At 44.7% G+C, this 19,399-nt stretch overlaps 2 protein-coding genes across 9 annotated transcripts in view; one reads left to right on the top strand and one right to left on the bottom strand.

Annotated features, from left to right (window-relative positions):
- Nucleotides 1-369: 369 nt before the first annotated feature.
- Nucleotides 370-1,949, top strand: LOC110520949 (G protein-coupled receptor 35-like). Its single transcript, XM_021598399.3, has 2 exons — nt 370-538; nt 857-1,949. The coding sequence occupies exon 2, from the start codon at nt 865-867 to the stop codon at nt 1,810-1,812; it is 948 nt and encodes a 315-aa protein (XP_021454074.1). The 5' UTR covers nt 370-538; nt 857-864; the 3' UTR covers nt 1,813-1,949.
- A 1,628-nt stretch (nt 1,950-3,577) lies between these two features.
- Nucleotides 3,578-19,399, bottom strand: part of LOC110522756 (semaphorin-6B) — a 135,287-nt gene continuing 119,465 nt past the window's right edge. For all 8 annotated transcript variants that reach the window (XM_036968406.2, XM_036968405.2, XM_036968408.2 and 5 more), the window contains one exon: nt 3,578-9,195. In XM_036968406.2, coding sequence (XP_036824301.1) covers nt 8,312-9,195 — 884 coding nt within the window. In that variant the 3' untranslated portion in view covers nt 3,578-8,311. The remainder of the gene's footprint in view (nt 9,196-19,399) is intronic.

Raw genomic sequence — 19,399 nt, forward strand, 5'->3', positions numbered from 1 at the left:
CATAACGTAGCATATACAAGCGTAGGATCTTAATTTGATCACTTTGTTATTGCAGGAAATGCCCTGTACAGCAGGAAAGGCAAACATGTAATGTATTCAAGGTTTAAAAAGGCTTCTAAAATTTCAGTAATTTCCACTTTAAAACGTCAGACTTGATTTGCCCTTTCTAATGTATCAACCCCTACAAAACCAGTACAAAAATATGAATGAATTATTATCCACAAAATAATTGACATTTCATGTTGCTGCAGGATTATTTTCCTGTTCTCTCTTTATTGTTGAGATGTTTTTACGCTTTAATGTCATCGTGTCAAACTGTTACTCCCAGCTCTACACTTTGAAATTCAAATAGACCGCAGCCTATCAAAGGCAGATTTCTTTTTCTGTTGTCAAGGAGAAATGTCAAGCGTCTCATGTAGCTTCAAGAAGTAGAACGTAAAAGTGGAGACTTCATTTACAAGTGAAAAACATCTGCAGGCTTGGTGGGTGGCAATCACATTAAAAAGACTGCCTTTGTCAGAGCTCTTCTCAATTTAAGGTAAGACATTTATAAACTGTCAAAACCAAAAGAAAGAACGATGTGTGTTCAATTGAACTGGGATGTTTAGACCAAGTTAAAAGTGTCACAATGATGGTTACAATGATGGTGTACAGTATGTCACTATACAAACTTTAGCCTCTGAGCCCTAAAACAGCAATTGATTGCTGCTAACTGATTGTAACTTTTAGTAGATTCACTTTTAGTAATACACAGTTGAAATAGTAAGACATTACCAACTTCATAAGAATGTAATGTTCCTCATTTTCGATGTAATCAGTACAAACATCATGATCATGTTCATACTCTCCATCTTAGTGAGAAGGATGTCCAACCATTCACACGGACAGCACCTCTGTAACCTCAACATGACGGAGGAGGTATGGCTGTTCCAGAGGGTTGTGTACAGCCCTGTGTTTGTTCTGGGTCTGGTCCTGAATCTCTCTGCACTGAGGATGTTCTATCGGAAGAGAGCCAGCTGGACAGACACACACGTCTACATGTTCAACCTGGCCGTGGCCGACTGTGTCCTCATCACCTTCTTGCCCTTCAGGATCTACCACACCTTCTTCACCCTGGACCCTCCAGGCCTCTGTGCTGTTCTTGTTCTGATCCACTTCACCAACATGTACGCTAGCATCTTCACTGTTACAGCTGTAAGTGTCCAGAGATTCATTGCCATTCAGTTTCCCTTCCACTCCAGGAGAATTGTCTCCAAAAAACAAGTGGCTGTTGTAGTGTGTGTGATGATATGGGTGACTATTGTGTTCCTATGTGTGATATTCAGGGAGCCCAATGGGCCTGAGCACAGACTGGCCTGCTTTGAGAAAGACACCCGTCCCTTTCCATTGGACTTTATTGTGACTCTGGAGATACTGGGATACGTGGTTCCTCTTCTCACAATGCTGCTTTGTTCATGTCAGATGATCTGCACTCTGCTGGCCTACAAGGACACGCACTCATATAAGCACAACAGGAAAAGTATTAGAATAATATCAGCCAATTTGGTTGTCTTTTTCATCTGTTACACTCCTATCCATATTGCATTTTTCATGAAATTCTATGTTGCTTCCAAAGTCTCCCTTGACTGCCAACAGTATCATTTAATGCGTAACTTCTATCATGTCTCAGAAGGGATTGCCACAACAAGCTGCTGTTTAGATGCTATTGGATATTTCTTCTTAGTGAAGGAGTTCCGCAAGGAACTGATTCCAGGGAGGTTAACAAAAGAGAGAACCAAGAAGCCTCTTCAGAGAGAACTGCTCTCTCTATAACTGTATAGGTAGGAATGGAGAGGAATTTTCAGCTACTCTATATTCTGTTTTGGCCTAGTGAATGCTTTCACTTGAAGTATCATAAAACATATTCTGATGGTTATACGATATATAAATTATATACATATTTTCCTACTGTCTAGGTGTCTGGTGTCGTCTTTTCTAACAACTGAAAGGTAGCGTAAAATGTGCTTCTTTTCTGGACCTAACTTTTTGGCAAGCTAATGTCTCCTCCATGTGTTCAGGCTGGTCATCACACCCTGCTCGGTTCTTTACGCTAAAGTACAGTACATTTCCATTATTTAACCAGGCAAGTCAGTTAAGAACAGATTCTTATTTACAATGACAGCCTAGAAAGAGTGGGTTAACTGCTTTGTTCAGGGCCAGAACAGATTTTTACCTTAAGGATTTGATCTAGCAACCATTTAGTTACTGTCACAACACTCTAACCACTAGGCTATGATGGATGATAGATATTGACAATGTTTATATTGAATAATCAATATTGACAGTGTTTGTATTGGAAAATTGATAATGAAAAGGCATCTAAAATCAGAATAGAAATGCCCTATTATAGAAATCATATACGGTCAACATTGTAGAGAGTAGTGTTATATGGATGGTCTCTGTCCCAGGAGACTACTGTGGTAGTCAAATAGAGACCTGATCAATGTCCATACTGATAGTGATTGTATCATTTTACAGTCCTTTGCACCCTCTGTGCTTGAGTGTGTGTGATCTGTATGTCTGTGTGCTGCGTAGGCAGCCCCCGTGTCTGTGTTGGTGCCTGAAAGCAAACAGATAGAGCATTAAATAGAATTACCTTCTCCTTCTCTCTCTCTCTGAGGTGCCTGATGAATATGTCGGCTAGAGGGCCCTCAAATTACACCCTGTGTCTTATATTATATTCAGGATGTTTACACAATTCAGCCCTTTAATTAATGCCAAAAGACAAGTTGTGGCTGGAAACTGAATACACATAGCAGGGCTGTGTCTCACTGTTAGCCTGCAGTGAGCTTAGATGTAAGTCAACCCGACAGTGTCTGCTGAGCTGGCATTGGTCCAATCCATTCATGAATTAGATTCATCACATGAATGTACCCATGGCTCGGCTGATTGATTCTGAAAATGTATGAAAACAGGTGACACCAGCAAGGGATGAGGTGGCTGAGTGATGGAGGGGTGCGTGGCTCCAGAACCTCACTGCCATTATGAGGACCCATCAAGCACTGACAGGCCTCACAACCCCTTTACCTGTCAACAGATGTGTTACTGCCTTATACACTCCCCACAGAGAGAGAGAGAGAGAGAGAGAGAGAGAGAGAGAGAGAGAGAGAGAGAGAGAGAGAACACTATTTGAGTTCATTTATATTGTTCATTCTGATGCTTTTGGATGGTTAATGCTCACAATAGTCAAATGCGGTATTACTCATTATGGCAAAGCGGAGGACCGCACTGGACTGCCATGGCAGAGGGAGAGGCATGGTTCAGACCTTATTTTACGACTGTCCCAGGCCATTGTTGGAGAAACAGCACTCTCTGTTGGACAGTGGTGGTATTTTCTAACTACACCATGGCTAAACAGAAGTGTACTAATGCATTTGACACTCAATTGATAGCAAAGTACTAAATGTGTATCTTACAAATAAAGTTGAAGCACAGACAAGTAATTAGTTATATACTGCCTATATAAATACTGTCATCCCCTTAGGAGGAGAAGAAAAAGTAATTACCAGAGCAAAAACTGTCACAGGTAGATAGATGGTCAATGTCTGAGTGGTTTATTAGAATAAGAAAGTTGACAGAGAGCAAAGTCTCCATGCTAAGTGACAGGCAGCGCTGAGGATGATGTGGAAATGGTGTTCAACTGCTGAAGGGTGTGTGTGTGTGTGTGTGTGTGTCTTGTGCAGTTGCTTGAGGGTGCATGCATGTGTTTGTCTGATGGACATTTGCGGACACAAGCACACACACTTGCATGTACTGTACAAATTCACATGTCTCTACATATGTACACACAGAGGCTGTGTCATGCAGCTACTGCACTTAAATTACATTTAAGCATTGAGATTATGTACACACAGGGACACGTGGTGTTTTTTAATGACAGTGTCCCTGGTCACAGACAGGGACAGACAGCCTCTGGTGAGAGCCACAGGACTGTCACAGTAGCAGGAGACTCGAGTGGGAAAGTTCTCTTTGTGGGAAAGTTCACTTTATCGTGATCGCCAGTCTGTATTGCCAGCTCCTCTCCTCTCCTCTTCTCCACCTCTCAGACATGACTCAGGCATCAGAGTGGGAGCAAATACTGAGATGCTGTTCACAGCACAGAATCATCATTATCCTCATCCTCTTCGTCATACACATCGTCATCATCATCTTCCTCCTAATCATCATCATCACCATCATCTTCCTCCTAATCAATATCATCATCATCATCATCATCATCAAACTCACACACCAGAGAGCAAATCAAAATCCAATACAACAAAACCCCAAAAACCCAAACAAATATTACCATAGAAACAAAAACATTAAAAATAATGAAAACATGACAAGAATGATCAGTGCGGACTAAATAGAATGTTCTCTACAACTTTACAAAAATGCAAACGTTTTTGTGCTTATCCTTCGATGTGTTTCGCTGGATGAGTAAAATGTCTGCTGCCTGTGTTAATTCCTCAGCAGACTGGGTTACATGTCTCCTTATTTGGTTTGGCTCTTTCTAGGGGGTCCCATCCCGACATGGCAGTTTCTGGCCGGGGGCCATTAGCTAATCACTGGGTTACCGAGGAAAACGAGCCAACAACAGACAATGGCATGGCCTCAGGCACACACACACAGTCCATGATATTTATACACACAGATCGGGTCATGTGGGAGAGGGGGAGGGAGGGGGCGACACTGTGTGAGCTACATATCAAACAGAACCAAACAAAAATCTCCCAGCAGAAAGAAATGGCTGCCAAAGAAAACAATTTACTGCATCAGAGGATTGCTAATGTATGAAAAAACGGTTAAAACATTTCAAATCTGATTTTCAAAGAGCAAAGATTTTGGAGCGCTTCACAGTAAATTACCCAGATTTCTCATTCTGGTGTTGACACATTGAAAAACTGCCTCTGTTTCATTGTAGCAGCTAAATAGCAGAGGGACACAGCATGATTATACATCATGGGGTAGAGAAGAAGAGGCTGATTGTGTGTGTGAAACACGTATGTGTGTGTGTGTGTGTGTGTGTGTGTGTGTGTGTGTGTGTGTGTGTGTGTGTGTGTGTGTGTGTGTGTGTGTGTGTGTGTGTGTGTGTGTGTGTGTGTGTGTGTGTATATGTGTGTGTCCATCTGTGTGCAAGCCTGAAGCGCTATAGAAAGGGGAACCCTAGATTCTTTAATATATAGTCATGGGGGACTAAGATAATCATATTATCATGTGGCTCTTCCAAAGAGCACATCTCTGGGTCTGAGCAACATCTCTGGGTCTGAGTCACATCTCTGGGTCTGAGCCACAAGCCTCCCTCCTCCCTGGCCTGGTGATGACAGCGGATCGTAATTAAATTACATCCTGAATTTGGTTAGGGTGCTGTGTGTGTGTGTGTGTGTGCGTGTGTGTGTGCGTGTGTGTGTGTGTGTGTGCACGTGTGCGAGTGAGAGAGTGTGTGTGTGTACGCAGGGGTGATTTCTGGGGATGAGAGTGGGTGCTCGTCTCCCTCTCGATGTGTCTGTAGTAATCTTCTCAGGGGCTCATCACACCATTAGGGGATGGGATGTACTTTGCCTAATCAAGCATGTTTAGTGAAACAGTGTAAGAGAGGGAGCTGGAGCACGGCTGGCTGGGCAGGCAGAGCAGGACTCAATCACACACTGCACTTAGGGGACGCAACTAGCGGGGTGACAGAGAGGAGAGGGGGCAACAGGGGGTCAAAACTTTGTCAAGGCCCCATATTCTCAACCAACACTCCTCTCAGGGCTACAATGGAGATGGGAGGAGGAGGAGGAGGAGGGGTTGTCTACTATAGTATGGAATATGTAAAGAATGTCTTCACTGTGCTAATGCTATAACCCCCCCTCTCCCCAGCCCACTACATTACTCATTCATGGCAACACTCATTACTACTGTAATACAAGTACAGAAACAAACACCCACGCACTCAAGCACACACGCACAGACACAGACACACGCACTCACACTCACACACACACGCACAGACACAGACACACACACACACACACACACACACACACACACACACACACACACTCGATCAGTTGTTGAGCTGTTTCCCTGAACCCAGCCATGTGTTGGCATTTCTACCCAGCTAGATCATGTGCTTACACTACATTAATCTCGTTTAGTATTCTACCTCAGTGGGTTAGCCCTTCACATTAAGACAAACAAACCCACCGCTCAGCCTGGCTCCTCTCCTCAGCCCACCACACAGCTGGCTCTATACAGGCCAGGTTTCCTCGCCATCTGCTCCCCCTGCAGGTCAGCATAACTCGGAATTTAAGCCCTGTACATATCTACATGTGTGCACTGGTGCTGCTGTGTTTCTCTACCTCCACTCTCTGCCAGTCATACAAAGCCCAGCCCCTGCTCCTCCTATGCCCCTCCAGCCTCAGTACATCTCTCTCCTGCTCTACTCCTCTGCTCCTCCCAGCCCACAGACCCACTAATGAAGCCAGTCTATGCGCTCCCATGCATGTTGCCACCCGGCGCCCAGCGCAGGGATGCAGTTTACACTGATTTGTAAATGTTTGGGGATTGATAATGGCGGCTGGGCCAGAGATCTAGTGGGAGACGCTGAAAGGCAGGGATATAGTGATCTGCAGTCTGAATGATGCCAGTCTGACAGGCCCAGCCCTATCGACCCATCCATGGGCCCACCACCCTGCCTGGTCCCAGCCCCAGCCCTATCGACCCATCCGTGGGCCCACCACCCTGTCTGGTCCCAGCCCCAGCCCTATCGACCCATCCGTGGGCCCACCACCCTGCCAGGTCCCAGCCCTGTAGACCCATCCGTGGGCCCACCACCCTGCCTGGTCCCAGCCCCAGCCCTATCGACCCATCCGTGGGCCCACCACCCTGCCTGGTCCCAGCCCTAGCCCTATCAATCCATCCGTGCGCCCACCACCCTGCCTGGTCTCAGCCCCAGTCCCAAACGGTGCCCGTGTCTGTGAGGGGGCCGGAGGGACGGGCAGTGGAGTGCTGCTTTCCTCATTGATATTCCACTGGGCTAGGAAGCTGGGTTTGTCCTGCCTGCCCTGACTCTTAACCGCTATTTGTTGTAGCCATCTCCTCCTGCTCCAGGGTACAAAGAGACTCAGTGTCAGGGAGAGGAGCCTGAATGGAACTCCCCAGTGGCAGGGTCCAGGACCCGCTATCTCCCACAGCCATGCTCACATTCCCCTACATGGGCTGTGTGTTCTCCTCTCCACCAGGTCGGGCAGCCTAGGCTTCAGGTCAGGTCACACAGACCCAGGAAGAGGGAGACAGAGAAGGAGAGAGGGAGGGGGAGGGAGTTCTCATACCATTATCTGCCCTCTTTCCTTGTTCCCTCCACTTTTTATCAAATGAGAAGGTACCATCTTCATATCTCCTCCCTCCTAGTTTTTGACATGTTCAAGTCCAGTGCTGTCGTTGATAGTTCTGGGCTGAAGACTTGGGTGGGGATATAATCATTACACGGTCTGATTTATAAACACTTAATAGAGCTTCAGAAACACTAGAAATGTGTGTTTTTTCCATGATTGTTAACAACACAATGGGAATAATCGTTGACATCATTATCAAGCTTATTCCTATAAGAAGCTCCAGTGTGTTGTATGCTCACATTAAGACAGGAAGCCTCTCCTTTAATGTGTGATTCAGTGTTCTCTGGCATTGCTAATACCTACCAAACTCAAGCTGACGGATAGAGCTGAGTGATAGAGTTGGCCTGAAAACCAAGGACAAACACATGGTTGTCTCCTGGATGCTGGCACAAAAGTAAAGCAGAAATAAAAATGTCACACAACATGAATGACTTGCAGAGCACAAGATAGTAGAAGGAGACCTTTCACAACTGAAGCTGAATGCTAAATTATCAGTGAAGCGGTTGTCCGTTTTTTAAATTCCTTTTTCACAAAATGTTCCTTCCCTTGCACCGCTTACTAGTCCTTGAGATTGGTCTCATTGTGTCCAGCCCCAGCTCCACAGGTTAAACCACTTACGGAGCAGAGGGGTGCACCTCTCAGGGCGAGAGCAGAGCAGTAGCCATGAGGAGAATAACCTCCTCTGTTTAACTCTCTCTCTTTCTTTCTCTCTCTAAGCTGCTGGATTCTGGTGGCCCAGTCTCTTCAGTCAATCAGTCAGGCAGCCAGGCTACGCGCCAGGGGATGTCAGAACATTGAATGACAGTGAGAGAGAACAGACAGGGCAGGATTTGGGATGGGAGAGTCTGAGGGTTTTCCAGTTGCTGAGGGGAAATGGGTTTCAGAGAAGGGGGTTCATGGCACTCTTCTTCTCACTGGCCACTATGGGTATGCTCGCCCACACTCTTTCCCATCAGGTGATTGAAGTCGGCCAGGCCGTGGTGGTTGGCCCGGATCAGGCCCGGACGCTGGGAGTGGTAGGGCACTCCGTTGTTGCTGTTATAGTTGAGCCCCTCATGGGTCCAGCGGGGGGGCTCCCCAAAGTCCATCTGGTTGCTGGGGGCTGAGACCACCCTCCTGCGGTCTGGGGAGTCCTGCGGTGTGGCTGGATAGTTGTACTCGCCTGCAGAGTTCCTCAGGGTGGTCCTGGGTTGTCCTCCGTGGGGCTCCCGGTGGTTGGCCAGGACCAGGTAACGTGTTCGCTCGGTGTTGGGGGGCCCCACGTTCCCTGGGTCCTCGTGTCTGCCCCCTCTCTCCTGCAGGAACTTGGAGCTCAGGTAGATGACTGAGTTGGCTGGGCAGGGCATGCCCACTGAGTTGAGGAAGGTCTGGCTCTGGTCCCAGTCTCCGTCTGGGAGCCTCATACTGGGTGGAGGCCGTTTCTGCTGCAGGGGGGTCTGTTCTGGAGTAGGTAGGCCTGGGTCTATCTCTCCTTTAGGCCAGCCGTTGGGCGTTACGAACGGGTTGTCTGCCTGGGAATGTGACCGGGTCCTCTCGCTGCCACTGGTACGGGTCACACTCATCACCGAGCCACTCCGCCCCTGACCTAGCATGTTCTGCTCTTTGTCCCCTTTACGGCTCCTATTGTTGGCTCCTGTTCCTCGAGTGCGGTGGCGGTGGCGATGACTCATGATCCAGCAGACAGCCAGGCCAGACAGCACCGCCCCTGTGGCAAAGGCTGAGACTGCAGACACGACCAGCAGGTTGACGGATACCAGACCGTCTGGTTCGTCAATGAAAGACTCCTGAAGAAGACCTACAGACACACAGAGAAAGACAGACAGACAGACAGACAGACAGACAGACAGACAGACAGACAGACAGACAGACAGACAGACAGTAAAGGATGTCAGTAAGTAATTGGATACAGTGGATATGTGAGAGTGTTCAGACACTCTTGTAGGACAATGGATGTTGAAAAGAAATATACATTATAAAACAACAATCCATTTCTGTTTTTAGCCTTCATTGGTGTTCTAAAGTCGCTAGACAAAGCATCTCTGCCCTGGCCTTAGTAAACATGTGGGAGTTTACAGCTTGACAAAGTGGCCAATTTATCTGTGCCTCAGTGGGTGGGGAGGAATGCTCTCCTGCAAAGGTATGCTATTGGTGTAAAGGCTAATTGTGTTCATTACCTAAAGTGGATGGTTATTTTAATGGCTATAATAACTGTCTTCCTGATTGAGAATATCTCCCAACCCCGAAGCGATGCGGAACATTAATTTTGCAGTGGAAGAATGTCTGAACACTCTGGAATTAATAGTGAATAATTGCTTTAAGTTCCTTACTGTATTTACACATGAACTTCACAAAGTTATTTCTTCTAACAGTATGAGAAATGATTCACAATGTTTACAATCACTGACAGCACATCTGAAAAAAGGCCTAAGACAATATGTTTCTTTTCCCCCAAAGAACATGAGAGAAGCTCCTCTGGAGAACGGAATATATGAATTATTAAAGCAGTGAAAAACAGGAGAGCACAAAGCTGCTGCCATGGATCAATTAAGAACATGTCAGGAGAAAATGTGTTCTTTGCAGTGCAAGCACCAGGGACAACACCAATAGAAAACGTGTTCTTTGCAGTGCAAGCACCAGGGACAACACCAATAGAAAACGTGTTCTTTGCAGTGCAAGCACCAGGGACAACACCAATAGAAAACGTGTTCTTTGCAGTGCAAGCACCAGGGACAACACCAATAGAAAACGTGTTCTTTGCAGTGCAAGCAACAGGGACAACACCAATAGAAAACATGTTCTTTGCAGTGCAAGCACCAGGGACAACACCAATAGAAAACGTGTTCTTTGCAGTGCAAGCACCAGGGACAACACCAATAGAAAACATGTTCTTTGCAGTGCAAGCACCAGGGACAACACCAATAGAAAACGTGTTATTTGCAGTGCAAGCAACAGGGACAACACCAATAGAAAACGTGTTCTTTGCAGTGCAAGCACCAGGGACAACACCAATAGAAAACGTGTTCTTTGCAGTGCAAGCACCAGGGACAACACCAATAGAAAACGTGTTCTTTGCAGCGCAAGCACCAGGGACAACACCAATAGAAAACGTGTTCTTTGCAGTGCAAGCACCAGGGACAACACCAATAGAAAACGTGTTCTTTGTAGTGCAAGCACCAGGGACAACACCAATAGAAAACATGTTCTTTGCAGTGCAAGCACCAGGGACAACACCAATAGAAAACGTGTTCTTTGCAGTGCAAGCACCAGGGACAACACCAATAGAAAACGTGTTCTTTGCAGTGCAAGCACCAGGGACAACACCAATAGAAAACGTGTTCTTTGCAGCGCAAGCACCAGGGACAACACCAATAGAAAACGTGTTCTTTGCAGTGCAAGCACCAGGGACAACACCAATAGAAAACGTGTTCTTTGCAGTGCAAGCACCAGGGACAACACCAATAGAAAACGTGTTCTTTGCAGTGCAAGCACCAGGGACAACACCAATAGAAAACGTGTTCTTTGCAGTGCAAGCACCAGGGACAACACCAATAGAAAACGTGTTCTTTGCAGTGCAAGCACCAGGGACAACACCAATAGAAAACGTGTTCTTTGCAGTGCAAGCACCAGGGACAACACCAATAGAAAACGTGTTCTTTGCAGTGCAAGCAACAGGGACAACACCAATAGAAAACGTGCTCTTTGCAGTGCAAGCACCAGGGACAACACCAATAGAAAACGTGTTCTTTGCAGTGCAAGCACCAGGGACAACACCAATAGAAAACGTGTTCTTTGCAGTGCAAGCACCAGGGACAACACCAATAGAAAACGTGTTCTTTGCAGTGCAAGAACCAGGGACAACACCAATAGAAAACGTGTTCTTTGCAGTGCAAGCACCAGGGACAACACCAATAGAAAACGTGTTCTTTGCAGTGCAAGCACCAGGGACAACACCAATAGAAAACGTGTTCTTTGCAGTGCAAGCACCAGGGACAACACCAATAGAAAACGTGTTCTTTGCAGTGCAAGCACCAGGGACAACACCAATAGAAAACGTGTTCTTTGCAGTGCAAGCAGCAGGGACAACACCAATAGAAAACGTGTTCTTTGCAGTGCAAGCACCAGGGACAACACCAATAGAAAACGTGTTCTTTGCAGTGCAAGCACCAGGGACAACACCAATAGAAAACGTGTTCTTTGCAGTGCAAGCACCAGGGACAACACCAATAGAAAACAAAGAGCTTACTCCCAGCCAGAGGAAGAAATGTGGGGAAAAAAGAGAGAGACAGAGAGAGAAGGGAAGGGAAGGGAAAGAGGCCTACAGCAGACTACTGAGGCTCCAGACAAACACAGTAAATGTTTCTTAAATTACTCCAACAGCAAAGGGATGGTGATGCGTGTGTCTGGGAGAGGAGAGGACCAGATAAATAAAAGCGGGCCCCACAGGAAATAGATAGATGTCATTAATCGATGTTGAGAGTCACTTATTCACCCTGCACAGAAAAAAGAGAAAGAACATTCCAAAATGCAAGGAGCAGCGGTCTACTTTAAACTAACATAACGTTATCGTCGGACTCATTTATTCTAATGGAGACAAATGGCAAGAATTAGGAGCAGGTAGAAGAAACTAGCTAGTAGTTAATGACTGGGTTTGGGGGCTTGGCGAGACAGAGTATTATTCTCCATGCGTTGACACGAGGCAGGGGAATGGCGATGGCCTATATTAAACACCACAACAATAGAAGGGGCCACTCAACAGGCCACAGTGAAAATGATTTAGTACTAATCATGATGCTATCTTGGTCAATCAATGTCCTTTTCTACTCTAATTAGTGTTTTATCACTTATCCAATAGAGCCTGGAGTTACATGGAGCATGGCTGGGTAGCATAGTTACAGTGAGTGAATTATGTGCTGTGTGTCTCTTCCATCTTCAACTTTGGACATAGATTGGACACCCAGGCGAGTGTGCTTGGGCCTCTATTGTTCTGTATATATATAATATGAAAGATGCTGGTTCTTGCTGTCTTTTCATTTATGCAAATGACTATACACTTCTGGTGTCTCACAATAGGAAAACTATGTTGTAGAGCATACTTAGCACAGAGCTTACTAACATTAGCAAATGGCTTGGAGATAATAAGCTATCTCTGCACTTTGGGAAAACTGAAGCAATTATTTTGGGGTCCAGACCTAAAATGTGTAGGTCCTCTGAAATCAGAGTGGAGTTAGGGGGTGAGGTGCTGACTACTAAAACCTCTGTTAGCTACCTGGGATGCATCCTTGATGGAAGTTTGGAAGGTATGAGCATGGCCACTAAAGTGCTAGGGAAGGTTAATGCCAGGACTACGTTTTTGGCTAGAAAGTCCAAGCTGTTTGATAAGGACTCCATGAGAGTGCTAGCCACTGTCTTCATTCAATGCCATTTTGACTACGCTAGTACTTCTTGGTTTTGGAGCTTATCTAAGCTTATGAAGGGGAAGCTCCAGATAGCCCAGAATAAGCTAATCAGGGTAGTATTGAAGATGAGTCCACATACTCACATGGCTGCCTGTTGAAGATAGGGTGACCCAGATTAGACTGAGTTTGGGTTATAGGAGTTTTTATGGTTCTGCACCCAGATATTTAAGTGATTACTTTCCCCATGTTTGGGATGCACAAAATCACAGCACCAGATGTTGCTAATGTGTTCTTATACATGTTCAGGAGGAATGCTGGGAAAGGTACCCTTTTGTATACTGGAGCCTCAGAGTGGAATGAGTTGCCTCTGCCCATGAAATGACGTCCTATCTAGGGAGCTTTAAACATAAAGTAAAAAACAGTTTGATGTCCTCTGTGCCCATATGAATGACCCCTATGATGTAACAGTAATGATGAGATAGATGTTCTTCTTCTTTGTTTGTACGTTTTATTATCTCAATGCCATACTGTGTCCAGCCGTGTTGGATCTTGTCTAGCCATCTTGTTTCAAGAGGACAACAAAGGAAAGTCCCAGACTTTGTGTGTTATCCTCCATGATGTAACTCATGTACAGTATGGCTTTTTCAAGTTTTATGTGTGCTTGTTTTTTTTACATGGTTAAATTAATAAACTAAACTAAAAAACTAAAATCCACAATATAGATAGTATTATTGTAGTATTGTAAATTGTATATTATACATTTGTAATAATAGAGTAATAATGTAACAATGTCTTGTATCATGTACTGTTTTATTTATGATGTAGGCTATTGTTTTGTTGTGATGTAATTGTTTTATTCCTGTTTGGACTCCAGGAAGAGTAGCTGCTGCCTTGGCAACAGCTAATAGGGATCCTAATAAATAGTAAATGTGGATGTATGTGTTTTTGGTTTCATATTAACGTGACTGATTTTCCCTCCTATTTCTTTCTTCTCTTTCCTTCCCTCTAACTGTCACATAGGGAGCTCATAGTTCTGCTGGCTAAGCACAGTCCCTACCATTGTGTTTGTGTATTCGGCTAAACACCCATATTCTGTGATATTTATATTGAATCTGGCATTTGCTAATTGGCTCTCTCTCTCTCTCTCTCTCTCTCTCTCTCTCTCTCTCTCTCTCCTTAGGCAGAGATAAACACATTGTTGGCATCACCACTTGGCCAACCTAAACATATCCCTGATTCATGCACTATTTATTTTCCCTTTTCGGGACAATATTCAACTTGGATTCACGGGCAGTATCTATTACATAACTCTGGAAAGTACTGTGCTCCTCAATGTTCCGTGGCAGCCAGGCAGCAGAGGAGACAGTGGAATAAATGTCATTCTCAGGCTATGGTGCTGCTGCTCTCGTATTATTTACTGAGGCCTCTGGTTTAGGAATAAAACAATAAGGTAATGAATTGGTTCTTGGGTTTGGTAATTCCTAAAAACCACAAGCCTTGATGGCTCTCTAAACAACGTTGGACCATCATTTCATTCACATCTGGAAATGTTCATACTTGGTGGTCATGAAATTTTGTCAGCCAGTTATTGTCAAGCAAAAGACTGCCGGTCTCATAATAATTGACCATTTATTAACATAAACATGTTTAGCATCTCCACGCCTCCACACATACAAGCCACATATAAGCCGCTGATGCACGCCTTTGGAATTTTAAAAAGTCTAGTAAGTTCATTTAATATACACCAATCCATGATTTATTTTAGGCAGGTCTAAAGAAACATTGTAATATGAAGAAAATGTATTTCAGATGAACAGATTATGATTTGGCCTACTGTATGTTATCTGGCTATGCACCATGATATAGGCTGTAGGCTTGTTCATTTAGCTGACAAGATATGCTTATAAGTCCTGTGTCATTATTTTATTTGATTTTATAGTAAGAAGAATATAATTTAACTTAGCTGAATAAAATTAAATGGATATTTTTCCCATTCCGGAGTGAGTAAGCATGTGAAGTGGCTACTGTATGTTGAGTGCAAAAGTGATAATACTGTATGCTTGATTTAGAGTTATTTGTGAATGATACAAACCTTGGAATGTCTTAGAAATCCAAACATACACTGAGTGCACAAAATATTAGGAACACCTGCTCATTCCATAACATACACTGAGTGTACAGAATATTAGGAACACCTGCTCATTCCATAACATAGACTGAGTGTACAAAATATTAGGAACACCTGCTCATTCCATAACATACACTGAGTGTACAAAATATTAGGAACACCTGCTCATTCCATAACATAGACTGAGTGTACAAAATATTAGGAACACCTGCTCATTCCATAACATAGACTGAGTGTACAAAATATTAGGAACACCTGCTCATTCCATAACATAGACTGAGTGTACAGAATATTAGGAACACCTGCTCATTCCATAACATACACTGAGTGTACAGAATATTAGGAACACCTGCTCATTCCATAACATACACTGAGTGTACAGAATATTAGGAACACCTGCTCATTCCATAACATAGACTGAGTGTACAGAATATTAGGAACACCTGCTCATTCCATAACATACACTGAGTGTACAGAATATTAGGAACACCTGCTCATTCCATAACATACACTGAGTGTACAGAATATTAGGAACACCTGCTCATTCCATAACATACACTGAGTGTACAGAATATTAGGAACACCTGCTCATTCCATAACATAGACTGAGTGTACAGAATATTAGGAACACCTGCTCATTCCATAACATACACTGAGTGTACAGAATATTAGGAACACCTGCTCATTCCATAACATAGACTGAGTGTACAAAATATTAGGAACACCTGCTCATTCCATAACATAGACTGACCAGGTGAATCCAGATGAAAGCTATGATCCCTTATTGATGTCACCTGTTAAATCCAATTCAATCAGTGTAGATGAAGGGGAGAAGACAGGTTAAAGAAGGATATTAAAAGCCTTGAGACAATTGAGGCATGGATTGTGTATGAGTGCCATTCAGAGGGTGAATGGGCAAGACAAAAGAATGACGTGCCTTTGAAAGCGGTATGGTAGTAGGTGCCAGGCGCACTAGTTTGAATGTGTCAAGAACGTCAATGCTGCTGGGTTTTTCATGTTCAACAGTTTCCAGTGTGTATCAATAATGTTCCACCACCCAAAGGACATCCAGCCAACTTGACACAACTGTGGGAAGCATTGGAGTGTCGAAAGCATGCCCCAACGAAATGATGCTCCTCTGAGGGCAAAAGGCCGTGCAACTCATTATTAGGAAGATGTCCCTAATGTTATGTACACACAGTGTATATGGGCTGCATGATGTGACTATAGGCTATTGATGATTTGAGAAAGTTGAAAAAAAGGCTCACGCTCTGTTCCTTGCCTCAGTCTGCACATGCTGATGTCTCATCAAGTGATAAACTTTAAATTTAATCGAGTCTTTACAAAAATGTAACATTTGTTTACATTTAGAATGGTCCAGGAACAGGAATAGAAACAGAAACAGGAACAGAAACAGGAACAGAAACAGAAACAGGAACAGGAATAGAAACAGAAACAGAAACAGGAACAGGAACAGGAACAGGGGCAGGAGAAAAAAGGACCTATCATCCATATGCACTGAAATAATGAATGCTTTCCCACCATTTTGTTTTTCACTCATGCAGGGTAGGCTACTCCGGTTTTATAGAGGAACATGTGCAGCTGAGAAATCAATATAGTAGCAGCTGGGATCCTCCTCTTTTTAGTGGCAACCATCAAAAACTCTGCTTTCACACAAATTGCACATAGAAATGTCTGGGCTTAAAGAAAACACTTATTTCACGCATCAACCACTGTTCGAGGAGCATACTTCCTCTCGCTGTGCGACAGGGGATATTCCGCCCAATCTCTGTACACCATGGGCTCTCCAACCCTGGTCCTGCAGCTACCCAGGGCTTAATTTGGGAGCAAGTGAAATCAGTTCGGGAAAATCGAGAGTAAAATGTTTTCGCAACGAAACATATTTCATTGAACTGTTGACAGTACCTCTCTCTGCACCCTGGAGAAAGGAAGGAAGGAGAGAGAAATGGAAACTCCCGATGGTGAGATATTCTGTAACTAAAGGTAATGTGTCAGCCTATTCATTATGAATGTATAGAATATTTCCTATTACTAGACTATTCAAAATCAAATAGTAATTCACTAGTGTAGGCTAACTCTGTAAGCCGTCCTGCACAATCAATGAACCAACAGCATCGCCTAGGCCTATACGTTCTCTCCCAGACTCATTGATAGTAACTTTGGAGTATAGTAGAAGGAAACCTGTCCATCCAGTATGCATAATAATACAGTCCACACTCGATGACAAGAATTTGTTAAATTTTTCAGTGAAGGCTAGACCAATTATGTATCAAAGACATCTTTAAACAGTTTAATAAATGTTTTTCTACTGTGCGTAATATGCAGTAGGTTATAATAGGTTATAGGTTCTATAATAGTAGGTTATAGGTTCTAATCTTTTTTTAAATATATATATATAGGTCTATGCATATGTATAAGCCCTAATATGTGTATTTCTTTGGGTTCAGGCTTTGAAACAACATCCACAACAACCATGTTTTCCACTCAGTTTCAACCTGTTGTTGAACTTCTTCCAATTGATCATCACAGCGAGCTGAGTTTTAAAATGATGATACTGTGTTGACGATAAGTATTTGATGTGATTTTGAATTGCATTTTCATTGATGTCAGAGTGGTTAGAGGGACAATAAAGCCCTGAGTACCAGGCCATAAGGACCTGATGGAGGGACAATAGAGCCCTGAGTACCAGGCCATTAGGACCTGATGGAGGGACTATAGAGCCCTGAGTACCAGGCCAATTGGACCCGATAGAGTGATAATAGAGCCCTAAGTACCAAGCCATAAGGACCTGATGGAGGGACAATAGAGCCCTGAGTACCAGGCCATTAGGACCTGATGGAGGGACAATAGAGCCCTGAGTACCAGGCCATTAGGACCTGATGGAGGGACAATAGAGCCCTGAGTACCAGACCATTAGGATCTGATGGAGGGACAACAGAGCCCTGAGTACCAGGCCATAAGGACCTGATGGAGGGACAATAGAGCCCTGAGTACCAGGCCATTAGGACCTGATGGAGGGACAATAGAGCCCTGAGTACCAGGCCATTATGAACTGATGGAGGGGCAATAGAGCCCTGAGTACCAGACCATTAGGATCTGATGGAGGGGCAATAGAGCCATGAGTACCAGATCATTAGGATCTGATGGAGGGACACCAGAGCCCTGAGTACCAGGCCATTAGGACCTGATGGAGGGACAATAGAGCCCTGAGTACCAGACCATTAGGATCTGATGGAGGGACAACAGAGCCCTGAGTACCAGGCCATTAGGACCTGATGGAGGGACAATAGAGCCCTGAGTACCATACCATTAGGATCTGATGTAGGGACAACAGAGCCCTGAGTACCAGGCCATTAGGACCTGATGGAGGGACAATAGAGCCCTGAGTACCAGGCCATAAGGACCTGATGGAGGGACAATAGAGCCCTGAGTACCAGGTCATTATGGCCTTATGGAGGGACAGTAGAAACCTGAGTACCAGACAGTTAGGACCTGATGGAGGGACAGTAGAGCCCTGAGTACCAGACCATTAGTGACCTGACGGTTGTTAGCAAGTTGGGTCCTACCAATGCATGTTCGGAGTTCACTATGGCGCTTCACATTAAATTGTGTATGGTGCAATAATATGCTGTGGTCTCGGTGTGAGGGAGAGGTCCCGATGAGTGTCTGTGTTTCCATGGCTCAGCTGGAGAATGTTGCAATGAGGGCTGCCCTTTCCTGGTAATGAGAATGAACCACCATTGAAATGCATCTTCCATATCTGGAGCAGCACGTTCTCCTCCCCTTCAGACCCAATGTGTCTCTCTCTTTCTCTTCACAGAGAGACGATGCACATCGCAGTCTGAAAGGCCATTAGTGAGTGTCGCTTTTGGGGCCACTCTGCTTTGTGGCCGTGGCTGGGGGAGACAAAGCAGCTGGAGCAGGGAGGGGTGAGGAGGGAAGAGATGGGAGGGGGGCAGGTCTCTCTCTGCCCCACTAGGCTGACAGCAACCCTCTCCTCGCCGACTCACTTATTAAACCTTAATGGAAGCCGCCCTGACTGTCAGCCTGACGAACGCTGAGCACGTCTTGGGCTTCCAGCTCCAATTACAGGAGAACAAGCGCGGAGGCAGGAGAAGCCTAGTTAGAGCTGGAGGTAGGGAGAAATGGGCCAAGCGGAGGGAAATTGAGCTATGGAGGCCGACTAACTAACTGCCATGTATTTGTTTTTTGTTTTTTTCTGTGTATTCACCAAGCTACAAGGCTCACATTCTTTCATTTATATGTTGCCGTTAATCTTCCCCATATCTCTCCATTCATCTGCAGCCCCGTCTTCTATTCCCTCGCTTCCCTGATCTGCTCTTCCTCTCTCCTCTTCCATTCCAGTGGCATGTCCGTTAATCTTCCCCTGTCTCTCTCTGCATCTCCAGAGATATCCCTCTGATTCCTTCCCTTCATTCCTCCACCTTCCATCT

Source organism: Oncorhynchus mykiss, chromosome 4 (assembly GCF_057628025.1).
Source record: "Oncorhynchus mykiss isolate SJ-2025 chromosome 4, ASM5762802v1, whole genome shotgun sequence".
NCBI classification, from domain to species: Eukaryota; Metazoa; Chordata; class Actinopteri; order Salmoniformes; family Salmonidae; genus Oncorhynchus; species Oncorhynchus mykiss.

What these genes read in the sequence shown, in the direction of transcription:
- LOC110520949 (XM_021598399.3), top strand. Translation starts at nt 865, where the DNA reads ATGTCCAACCATTCACACGGACAGCACCTCTGTAACCTCAACATGACG.